Genomic DNA, 12,599 nt, shown 5'->3' with positions numbered 1-12,599 from the left:
ATATATTTACTATATATTTAGTTTGATTTTTGTTGTATTTTAATCACTCTTTTTTGGTAAGGTTGAAATACAATATGAATTGTTGATTGGTTTTGATCGGAGATTTTAAACTTTAACTTTCCATTTGTTGCTCGATTTGGAGAAAGAAAAACGCATTCTCTTTAAACAAAATTATTTTTTACCAAACAATTTTAATTGTCTATACTTTTATTTCTTTTATTATTCATGAGAATAATATGATTGTTTTTTTTTTTATCTGATTCCTTTATCTACAAATTGTGAATTTTCTCAAAAAAATTACATACTTTTGTATTAAAAAATATTTTAAAAAAAGGAAAGGGGTTATTCATGTTAAAGAGAAAAGGGTTGTGTTCTCCAACCTACTTTTTGTTTACCTTTCACTAACACATGTCTGCATAATTTGTATTTTTTTAGCATTTTCAATCAATGAATTGGAGAGCAGCTTGAAAAGGCATTAATTTAAATAGTTTATCATATATAAAAAAATTTCCAGATAGGCATGGGAATCAACAAGGTAGATGATTGGCATCAAGAGCATTATTGTCTAAGCATTTGGATATGTTCTACCTTTTCTTTAGGGTCAAGTGATAATACAATGAGCTGATCATGAGATCATACCCACTGCTCTAGCATTTTGACAGACTCAAGAAAAAAGAAAAAATTGAGTTAGATAACCAATCTCAATCCTTTAGAAAGTATGAATACAATTTTAATATTGAAAAAAAAAAACCTATTTATTAAAAAATAAATTTTATACTTTATGCCTTGAAAAGGGATTACATCCTAATTTCAAATTCATTCTTAAAAACCTTTTGATGCATATATTATGATTGGTTTAATTAGGTTTTTCAGCTAATTAGAGCATTGATTTGTTCAAATCTCACAGAAAAATGTTTTAAAAAATAAGTTTCTAATGTTTGATTGGTGCAATTGCATTCAAGTTTATATGTTTTATATCTCCCACTCTCTCTCCCTCTTTCTCTGAAAACCTAAAAACTCTGGTTTCTTCTTCCACGGGCGGCTATTGGTAAGCTCTCACTAGTGGTCATCCTTTTTTTTGTTTGGTTTTTTTGTAAATAATCCTTAAATCTGTTTACAAATCTGAATTATTGTCGCTCATATATTGAGATTTATTGTTGCCTATATATTGAGATTTTGTCCTCATATATAGTTCTGAGTTATTATTATCGTCGTTATAGTGATTTTATCTAGCGTATTTTCTTATTTGGATAGTTATGCAGAAAAAAAGTGTGAAACTCATCTCCAATAAAATGAAGAAATCGGATTTGTAGAAAGGTCATGGAGTCGAATAATGACTATGAATAGCCATCAAGTGGAGCAAATGATCACTTATGGCACAAATATTATGTATTTGTCAACTCGATTAGATACTTCAAATAAAGATTGTGTTTTTTTATTCTTCATATAAATGATTTATTATTAGGCTTCTTATATAAAAATATAGAAATATATGATTTGTATCTGATATCTGTATATAGTTCAATATAGTTTTCAATTATTAAAATTCTAGTTTGATTTTTCTTAAAAAAAAAAAAAAAGTTTGATTGGTGCAAGAATTTTACTTTTACTCGAAAATTCAATTCCTATGCATGAGAACTCAACCTTTACTTTCCCGTTACTAAGAAAATTGGATTCATGTAGAAATTGAGATATTTTTAAAAATATAATTACGTACATTAATACCTTTAATTACAAAAAATATTTAGATAAATATTATATTTTACATACTATTATTTAGTATACTCAAAATTATTATTTACAATCGGAATCATATATATTGATTCATTTATATATGGTATCATTGTGGATTAAGTAAATAAAAAATATTTAAATTAAGAATAATGATGTAATCTATCATATTTTTTCAGCTTTCCCTGAAGTTTAACTAAACACAATTATTTTATTTTTTAAAAAGTTTTTATGATTATCCAAATAAAACTATTCAACATTTATATAATTACTTTCTTCAAAATCTGCATTCTTAGAGGAAAATAATTTTCTATATGAATATTGAATTCCAACGACTAAGCGCACCAAAGGTTAAAGTTGTAATTTTGGTTATTTTAAATCACTTCAATTTTATCAATAAAATCAAAACATTTTAATTTAATTCGATTCAATTACTACATTTTTAAACTGTTTTAATTCAATTCGGTTCAGTTCAATTGAATTAAATACTCACCTATAGTTATTAGAGTGTGAAAATATATTTATTTCTTTTTTTACTAGAGTATTTTCGAATCAATCTACATGTATTTAAATAAAATATATTTTTTCAATGGTTTTAAAAATGAAGACGTTCACATTAGTAACTTAACACATTGTTAAAAAGAAAGAAAAATAAGTATTCTAATGTTTATAATTGAAAACATTACCATCGTACGAACATTTCCACAGCATAAAAAATAAAGCACCTTTTGGATTTGTCAAACTTGTGTTGTGCTTTTGCGGCTACACTACCCTTACCCTGTGATTGAATTGTTATATTATAATTAACCTTGTGATTCATTTTTGTTTGCTTTGGAATAGTGTCTTTTTGAAATATGCAATTTTGGTATAAGATGCCTGATTTGCCTTCTATTTTATATGCAGTGAAAATAAAATGTCTAAATTTAAATTATATTTCAAATGTAAACTTTAAAATTCACATACATGTGACCTTGGAGAATGTGGTTAGAAATCCATAATAGAGTCGCTATGTCAGAATATCTTATCTGTCTCTCCATAAAATAGATATCTCCAGAAAAAAAATTTTATGTTTCGCAATAACTGTATCAAATAAAAATTTAAAAATTTTTATTCGATTTTCTAAATCTATTTTTTTTTTAAATTTCATTTATTCAATGACAGAATTAGACGAGGATATATAGCTCCGAGGCCATAGTGAATAGGATCTTCATCGGACAAATGTAGCGCTTTAGCTAGTACACAAAAATGACATGCCGCAAATCCTTTTAACACAGAAGAGTGCCTGCGGGATAAATGAAAATATAAAATTATAAATAATTCCAAGTACTTGACAATTTAACAAAAAAAAAAAAAAAAAGCGCATGTTCAAAAGAAAATGTCTTCTTGTTTTTTTTTTAATTATTTATATTTTATTTAATTGATTGTCAACTGTTTTCTGAAGGTTTTTATTAATTAATTTCTATCGTCTTCCTTTATTTTATTTAGTTTTCTTTTTAACAATTTCTAAACCTATGATCATTTCGAACAAAACTTGAATTCAGTCTCAAATCTATAATGGACGAGTTGTTCTTTGTTATTGAGGAGATATTTTATTTGTCTGGCAATTCAAAATACAAAATGAATTGATGGTTGGAATTCTTCAAGTTCAATTTCATTTTAAAAATATTTAACTTTTTTTATTATTGAGAGAAGAGAATTTAAATTTGGATCTATTATAAGTTGTAAAGTTATATATGCACTTACTATAGGCTATATGCCTTAATGCACTAATTTAATTTTCAATTTGATTCGATTTTTATTTAAATTTTAAAAATAACCTAATTAGGCCTTAAAATAAATCAAAATAAATTAAATTGGATTAAATCATTCAATTCAATTTTATGTTTTTAATTAAATTTGATTTAAGTATTAGAAAATTTTGATTGGTTCAATTTTGTACGCTCATACTGTGATCTACAATAGTTTTTATTAAAAAGCTAACTTTGAACTATAACTTGTTTTTGCTCGACATAAAGTGGTCTGATCTTGATTCAAGCTCAAACTAAGACAAATTGCTCAAACAATTGGAAATCCAATAATGGTGAGCAAACGTATTTCTTGTTTTTTTTGTTAAGCCCAAGTTATTCTTTTCTTTTTCTTTTTTTCTTTTTTTAGAATGGATTCTTGAACAACTCAAACCTCGCATGTCTCTACCACCCATACGGTATTTGGCTTGTTTTTAGGAAAAATTATCTAGACCGGATTCATAATTCCACTTATAGATCCAACCAATGAAATTAATGATTTTTATTGAAATGAGAGTATCTCTAACCATGCATTTAGAAAAAAAAAAAAAGGATAAGAGTATTTCTAACTATACACTTAGAAACAAAGAATAAAGATTCATTTATTTAGTTTAGAAACAGAGAAATAGAGTCCTTCCAAACAAGTATTTTCTTTTATCTTTTAAGGATACGGTAGTTGTGTTTCTCAATGTCTCAAACATGGATATGATAGCCATATATATATATTTAAGGATAACACATATTTACACATGGTGTATGAAGGGAAGCATATATTAAACCAATTTAATAAAAATACATAGGAAATATATGAGAGCATTGCCGATTATTTACCTAGAAAAAAAAAATCCTAAAAGATAAAAATATTCAAAATAACCATCAGATAATTAGCTTTATATGTGTAGATTTTTTTATACATGTGTCAATTAACGAAGATTCTGTATCAAACAGAATAATTACTATCTGGACAGTAATAAAAGATAGTAAAAACTCATACATAATGGGTCTATACATCGAATATAGACAAATAAATTTCTATATTTAAAATCCTTCCAAAATGCTAATTTCAGGACAAAATGTTGCGATCATAGTCATAAGAATATTTAATGACAATATAGAAACAAAAACACTGGGAGGATGTGGCCGACATGATAAAGGAGAAGGGGAGGAGACGGTTGACTTAAACTCTTATTTAATTTATTTAATGTATCCTTTTTCCAGACTGTGAGATCACAAATAATCAATGCAAAATCTTAATTAAGTTATTGTTTGGTTGTCTTCAATTATTCTTTTAGTATTATTTTATATCAAATAATCACATCACGTTCTTTGTTAGCAAAAGTCCAAACAGACCTTATAAGATTAGGAGCAATTGATAGTTTCATATATTAAATTTAAGTAAATGATCCAAGTTGTCCTTCTATTAGGCCATGCTAGACTCATTAATTTAATTTTTAAATATTATTCTTTAAAAAAAAGAAAAAATATTATTCTTTCATCTTTTGAAATAATAAAATTTAATTTTTAATTAATATATATTTTTGAATAGTTAATATGGATAAAATTGTAAATTAGTAATAATACTATTTTCTTTCCTCCTCCTATTTTCCTTTGCATACAAACATATGGTAGAAAAAAAAAAGAGGAAAAATAAATTGTAGAATCATTTTTTATTTTCCTCTTTTATCTTATTTAATTTTAGTTATGATTTTAGATAATTTCAATTTGATAAAATAAAAATAAATAAAAATATACTCAAAAATAAAAAAACTCAATTAAAACGACGGATCAGACAGTGGATTATACATTAAAATATACTCAAAAATAAAATCATTTTTTATTTTCCTCTTTTATCTTATTTAATTTTAGTTATGATTTTAGATAATTTCAATTTGATAAAATAAAAATAAATTAAAATATACTCAAAAATAAAAAAACTCAATTAAAACGACGGATCAGACAGTGGATTATACATTAAAGCAATTTGATTTTTGAACTTTAAATTAATTGAATTTTTATAATTATTATACATTTTTATCTAAACATAAGAACTAATAAAATAAAGCATATAATCCATGTCTAAATCCTCTCAATTAATACTAAAAACAAAAATAATAATCAAACAAAATCCAAATTCAAATATAAGAAGCCAAAATTCAAGAGTGGAACTTGAATTTGTTTTATTTACAAGTCAAGGAATATATCATCATTAAATTAAATGCAAAAATATTAGTCTATAATTGTAGAATCAATAAAGTTGAATAGCAAGTTCAATTGTTTCGTCAACAAAAGTTTTTAATCCATTGATGATGATAAATTCAGAGTTTTGGGAATGAAAAAACAAATAAGAAAGCTTCAAATAAGGGTTGATTTCATGGACTTTTTATCCGTAATCACTGACTTTCTTACCTGGATAAATTGGGTTCCTCCATTATTTTAATCCTTTGTCTGTTCTAACCAAATTAGTCCTACTAGAATTGGCATGGCTCTGTTGTCGCTATACAGTTGCCCAGAAGAAAAGATTTCTTGGTTGACCTGTTTATGCACACTATCTGTTCGTTTTTTTATCCCAACCAAGTAGATGTGTTTACTTTTGTCTTTGGATTACTGATTCGCTTTTCTTTTTTTGGTTTCTTACCAGTCTTTCTTCAATGGGGTGGTTATGACTGAAGTTAATAGAATATAGGTGCAATGAACATTGCTTAGTGTGCTGGTTCATGAAGCAAGCAAGCGCCAATCATGCTACAATAAATATAACCCATGTTTTCGTCAGAGCGGCATTAAAATATTTAGTGTGTAAAGAACTGGTGGCAATTGTCTTTAGCAGATGGGTTTAGACTATAAGTGAATGATTGTTAACATATAAGAAGAAATGGTTGTCAACTGATTAAATAAACCCTACCTTAGTTTTGATCCAAAATGGGAATTTTTAAATGTTAATATTTTAGCTGATGCTATCACCAGGTAAACGGTTAGCTCTACAATCGTCATTAATCAGGTTTATTCAGTTTGGAGAGAGAGAAGTCAACGGAAAACCAAGAATCAGAATTGGAGAAAAAAGAAATGAAGGAAGCCCAAGCAGACCAATTCCAACCCCACCAAAACTACTACTACAAGGTTGCAACTATTCTCTTCTCTGCCTGTCATTCAACAAATCCTCCACATGAAAACTTCCCTCTTATTATTGTTCATTACTTTCTTGTTCTATTCTCTTGTCTCAGGTTCTTCCTTCACTGAACTCATTTTTCCGAATTTCACAGCTTCAAACTATCAATTCATCGACAACAAAGGCGCTTTCTTGTTCTCTCGTAATGGAACATTCAAAGTTGGTATCTTCAATCCCGGAGAACAGGCTAACTTTTACTTGGGCGTTATGCATGTTGCTTCCAACACTATCATATGGTCAGCTAATCGTGATGCTCCTATCTCGGGTTCAGGTGAAATGGTCCTTACCGGCAAAGGAATTAGCATTGCTGATCAAGATGGCGATCCTAAATGGTCAACTCCGCCATTGAGATCTTCGGTTTATGCATTACTGCTAACTGAGATGGGTAATCTTGTTTTACTCGACAAATTTAATAGTTCTCTTTGGGAGAGCTTCCACAATCCAACAGATACAATAGTCATTGGACAACACTTGCCAAAAGGAACAACGCTGTCCAACGCTGTATCAAATGGTGACCTATCAACTGGAGATTACGGGCTTGCTGTCACTGATTCTGATGCAATATTGCAGTGGCAAGGACAGACATATTGGAAATTGTCGATGGAAACCATGTCTTATACAAACTCTAACTCTATTGTGGAATATATGGCAATAAACAGAACTGGTCTTTTTCTGTTTGGTAGAAATGGATCCGTTATTGTTATTCTGATGAGTTTGTCACCATCTGACTTCCGAATTGCCCAGTTGAGTGCTTCTGGCCAGTTTATAATCAAACACTTCTCCGGTAGTCAATGGGAACAGGATTTCACAGGGCCAATTGACACTTGTCGAATTCCACTTATCTGCGGCAGGATTCGGTTATGTGTTGATACTATGTCTAACAGGCCAACTTGTTCGTGTCCTCCAGGTTTCCTTCAGACACAAAATTCAAGTGGTTGCGTGCCAAGCCAAGGTTATTCTTTGCCGCATGCTTGTAATTCAAGCCAAAATGTCAACGACTCTAGTTCATCTGTTGTTTCCTATTTGAGGCTTGGATACGGTATGGATTACTTTTCAATTGATTTCTCCGAGCCTACAAAATATGGTGTAAATTTGTCACTCTGCCAAGATTTCTGCACAGCAGACTGTTCTTGCTTGGGAATTTTTTATAAAAATTCTTCTGGATCTTGCTATACACTTGAAAATGCATTAGGTTCCATCACATCAAGCACGACTGATGAAGATGATATGTTGGGATACATTAAAGTTACAGCTGAAGCACCTCGAGATGACAACACCAATGGTGATCAAAATAAAAAATTTCCTGTAATTGCTCTGGTGCTGTTACCTTTCACCGGGTTCTTCTTTATGGTTGCACTTGGTGTCCTTTGGTGGAGAAGAAGGAAAAATTCCAAGATTAGAGAGAGAAAACTAGGTCATGCAAACTCATTTTCTTCTGATGATCTGGACGCCTTCTTCATCCCAGGCTTACCCCAACGGTTTGACTATGAAGAGCTTGAGGTAGCTACTGATAATTTTAAAACCCATATTGGTTCAGGCGGCTTTGGTTCTGTATACAAAGGCACACTCTCTGATAAATCTGTCGTGGCAGTAAAAAAGATTACCAATTTAGGAGTTCAAGGGAAAAAAGATTTTTGCACTGAAATAGCAGTAATTGGAAATATTCATCATGTCAATCTGGTGAAGTTGAGAGGATTTTGTGCTCAGGGTAGACAGCGCCTTTTAGTTTACGAGTATATGAATCGCGGCTCATTGGACAAGACTCTTTTCGGTTGTGGACCTGTCTTAGAATGGCAAGAAAGGTATGATGTAGCTCTCGGAACTGCTCGGGGACTTGCATACTTGCATAATAGCTGTGAGCAAAAAATTATTCACTGTGATGTCAAACCAGAGAACATTCTTTTGCATGATTATTTTCAGGCTAAGATATCCGATTTTGGTCTCTCAAAGCTCTTAAGCCCTGAACAGTCCAGTTTATTCACTACAATGAGAGGCACTCGCGGATATCTTGCACCCGAATGGCTAACGAACTCAGCAATATCAGAAAAAACCGATGTTTACAGTTTTGGAATGGTACTGCTTGAACTTGTGAGTGGAAGGAAAAATTGCTCGACTCGGTCACAAAGCCATAGCACGAATAACAGTAATAGTGGTGGTGGCCAATCGACATCATCATCCGGTTTAGGACTCGTTTATTTCCCTTTATTTGCATTGGAGATGCATGAGCAAGGAAGGTATTTAGAACTTGCTGATCCAAGGCTCCAAGGGAGAGTGACAAGCGAAGAAGTGGAGAAATTAGTATGCATTGCTCTTTGCTGTGTTCATGAAGATCCTGCATTGAGGCCTAATATGGTTAGTGTTGTTGGAATGTTGGAAGGTGGCGTTCCTTTAGCTCAACCAAGAGTAGAGTCTTTGAATTTCTTGAGATTTTACGGCCGTCGATTTTCTGAAGCTTCAATGGTAGGGGAGGAAAATGGAGAAAGCAATTTCATTTTATTTCCAAGAGGAAATAATTCTACCACAAGCGCGACAAGCGGTTCCCCTGCTCGTTTCTCTTATATCTCCTCACAGGAAGTCTCAGGTCCCAGATAATGTTTAATGGTTCAATTTCTGCTGCTTAATTATGTATAGTGTATTGTGAATGATATAAAACCACAAAATGTATGCAACTGGAATTTGTGCGTATATATCTATATATTGAAATCATTTTTTTTTATATATTTTTTCTTTTAGAAGTTCAAATTGAGTTGATTAGCAAGTGAATAGTTAGATGTTGTATGCACAATATTGCACGTGTAAAGATTGTATTATTTTTCTAAATTACGCTTTAATGTGTTGCTATATCTGCTAATAAAAAGGTCTTGTTGCTTTTGATTTTATAGCCTAAAATGTTCTCACTTAGACTTAGGATATGTTTCGGCAATACAACGTTTGAATTAGCTAGCTTTTAGAGAAATTAAAATAGCATTTTATAAGAAGTTAATTGATTTAACATTCACCTAACAACTAAATGATATTAAAATAATTCGTACCTACTATCGAACAAACCTTTTTTTATTAGCAGATATATCAAAATAATTAATTTGTTTTTTTAGACTGAGTGTATGACTCATTTATCGACTAAATAAATAAAATTAAAAATTTTTTAAAAATATTTTAACTTTTTTTAAATATATGATAAAAATACTATCATTTTAATAAAAATATCGAATTTAATTATTTTGATCGGAACATGCACCGGCCTGGATAAGTGTTTCTCCAATTTAATACGGTTTAAGCATGCGGCAAGTATTTTCTATGCGTAATTAATTTAATATCAACCAACCAATTACCACAGGACACCTAGACATTGTTGCCAGCCAATCAAAATCAATGGAACGCGTCATCACCGTTATAAGTGAAAGAAACTAAATTTTCACGTCCATATATAAACAGATGGATGCCTTTCTCTCAGCATTTTCATTATTAAAATTAAAATAAAAACAAATAAATACTCTAATTGCGGGAAGAAAACTCGTGAAGGCCTTGGAAATTAACTACCATGGCTTACGTTGAGCGAGGTCTGGATCTTCTCTTTTCTAATTTCTGTTTTGCTTAATTCATTTCAGCTTTTAATTCGAGTGTTGTGTTTTCAATCTCCATTAATCTCTCAATATTTAGGGTTCAATCGATCCCAATTTTGTTCCTCTTTTAGGACGTTATATTTTTTCTATTTTAATACAATTCGGATTTCAGATTTTGTTTCGTTTGATTCGTTTTAGTAAGTTAGGGATTTCTTGCTTTGATCATCTGAAGTCCATGTTAAGGTTGACTAAGTAGGAGAATTGAAACTAATTGCAGAATTAACGCATTAATGATTAGATATGCCAATCGCCTAATTTTTAATTATTTCAAGATATCAGGTTGGCCAGTGGGATTATGGCAATTCGTGTTGGTAAACCTGGATTTGAGTTTGTGATTTGCCTTATTAGAGCTAAGTTTCCTTAGGACTTTATTGGTGCAATTCAAACAACACCTACAGTTGCTGTGTTTCATCATGTTATGTGTTCAAATCTCTGGTTGGTCGTTGCATTCTCATAACTATCCTTGTTTAGTGGGATTTCAAGAACGGTTCCATACGGCTTTGAGATTTTGAGTTGTATGTAGAAGTTATTTAGCGAAATGTATATGTTTATTTACAGAATTTGGAAATCATTCGAGAGATGTAATCAATTTTTGGTGCTTTTTGGATCTGTCCACGATGGCAGACCATTTAAGTTGGAAGATAATCTGCTATTCTCTGACACTGATAATATGGTATTCTTAAGAGGGACATATATTGGTCTTTCTGAATGACATATGTCTTCTGTCAGGATACATTTGAGTTCTGAATTATTTGGTGACTTTTTGCTGTACTACTTGCTTCTGGAAAATTTTGCAGCTTATTCTTCTGCCTAGTTAATATGCAGGTTTTATTCTTATTGTTGAGACAGTGGGTTGTATATGTCGTTTGCTTTGTTTTGTTTTTCACATGTATTTTTCTGTATGCGTTGTTTCTGTGGCATTATTTTTTTTCTGAAAATGAGACTCTGAACTTGTTTGCTTGTGTAATGATCTTTGAAAAGTTTCTTTTGGGCATAAACAGCAACCGGTAACATGTACACATCATGTTTTTTTCAGGTGTTGTGAAGTCCAAAAGATCAATATGGCGACTGAGAACTATCACTGATTTCTTCTGGGCTATTGTAAATTTTATAGGCGTGTTCTTTGCTACTATGTTCTCGGTAATGCCATGATCTTCTAATGATGCTTTACGATAGGCAATTTCTATCTTGGTACTCGTCTAGTGGGGATTAATTTTTTTCTCGTTGGCTTTCATTTCTTAGATGGAAAAGTCAAATGCTTACCGGAAAGGATCTGGTTCTAGCAAGAAATGGGATGGTGGCCCTGGAGGGCCTGGAAGTGGTCCATATGGTGGCGGCGGCGGCCCACGTGGTCCACCTCGAGGCTTAGATAATGTTCGAGGGATTGACCATAGTAAGTTTGTTTTTTATTTTTATATTTGATGTTCAATTGTTTGCTCATTCAGCTTTTTGATGGAAATTTTTGTTCTAAACTTCTAGGTTCCTTGCCTGCCTGTGGCTCCTGTTGTGGTTAATTGTAGAGATATCTCTGGTGCTTTTGGCAAGTGCTTTCAGTTGGAAATATTAAGTCATAATGTGTGTAGTTCAATAGATCTTTGTAGTGGGCTTGATGACATGAACAATTTGGGTTTATATTTATGGAAGGATCAACAAAGCTTATTTTGTTGACTGTTATAGTTGGCTTTAATATCTGTGTACACGGTACAAACAACTTGGTGAAATAATATGAGATTTCGCAGTCTGTCTGAGCCCAAATGTTTTGCATCTTTGGAATTCAATAATCGCCATTCAGGGCATTGTTTCTGTATTCAAAAGACCCCTCCCTTCCCTTGCATTCAGTATCAGTTTTATGTAGCTTAGGCCTAGTGGGCTTCTAACATGTTATGCTAACAAAAGTGTCAAAAGTTAGCTGAAACCTTTTAGTTGGTTTATTCAGCTAATGGTGGAAGTTTGATTTCCCAATCCCCATTCTAGGCCCAGCTAAGGCGGACTTACGTGAATAAATCCTAGACCGTGTGCCTGTGTTTGGGCTCACATTGTGTTTGGGCCAGCCTATAAAATTGGAACTTCACCAACTTGTCCTATGTGTATATAATATCATCTAATATTTAAAATTAAATTATCATTTTATATTGTTTAATAATATTTATTTATATACCACTTAATTTCAACAGGTTAATCATTGTTAAAATTCGTATTGAATTTTAGTTGGTGGGTCCTTAAACATTTTTTTTTCAATAGTTTTTAAACAAGTTACCCATATAAAATGTTAAGCACTTACGTTATTTAATACTTAGA

The 12,599-nt window shown here is 31.1% G+C and overlaps 2 protein-coding genes across 3 annotated transcripts; both read left to right on the top strand.

The window, feature by feature from the left end:
• Positions 1–5,714: 5,714 nt before the first annotated feature.
• Positions 5,715–9,420, top strand: LOC105638903 (S-locus lectin protein kinase family protein). Of its 2 annotated transcripts, none has more exons than XM_012222797.4 (2): positions 5,715–6,629; positions 6,773–9,420. In XM_012222797.4, exons 1-2 carry the CDS (start codon positions 6,464–6,466, stop codon positions 9,268–9,270), a joined length of 2,664 nt encoding a protein of 887 aa, XP_012078187.1. In that variant the 5' UTR covers positions 5,715–6,463; the 3' UTR covers positions 9,271–9,420. The 2 variants fall into 2 exon arrangements, with proteins under 2 accessions (XP_012078187.1, XP_012078186.1); XM_012222796.4 differs by having other exon boundaries at positions 6,734–9,420.
• A 670-nt stretch (positions 9,421–10,090) lies between these two features.
• Positions 10,091–12,042, top strand: LOC105638902 (glycine-rich protein). Its single transcript, XM_012222795.4, has 4 exons — positions 10,091–10,238; positions 11,338–11,441; positions 11,544–11,694; positions 11,781–12,042. Exons 1-4 carry the CDS (start codon positions 10,220–10,222, stop codon positions 11,813–11,815), a joined length of 309 nt encoding a protein of 102 aa, XP_012078185.1. The 5' UTR covers positions 10,091–10,219; the 3' UTR covers positions 11,816–12,042.
• Positions 12,043–12,599: the final 557 nt, after the last annotated feature.

Source organism: Jatropha curcas, chromosome 9, assembly GCF_041381405.1.
Source record: "Jatropha curcas cultivar XTBG-Jc1 chromosome 9, XTBG_Jcur_1.0, whole genome shotgun sequence".
In the NCBI taxonomy this organism is placed as follows: domain Eukaryota; kingdom Viridiplantae; phylum Streptophyta; class Magnoliopsida; order Malpighiales; family Euphorbiaceae; genus Jatropha; species Jatropha curcas.
This window is presented reverse-complemented; position numbering and strand designations above follow the sequence as displayed.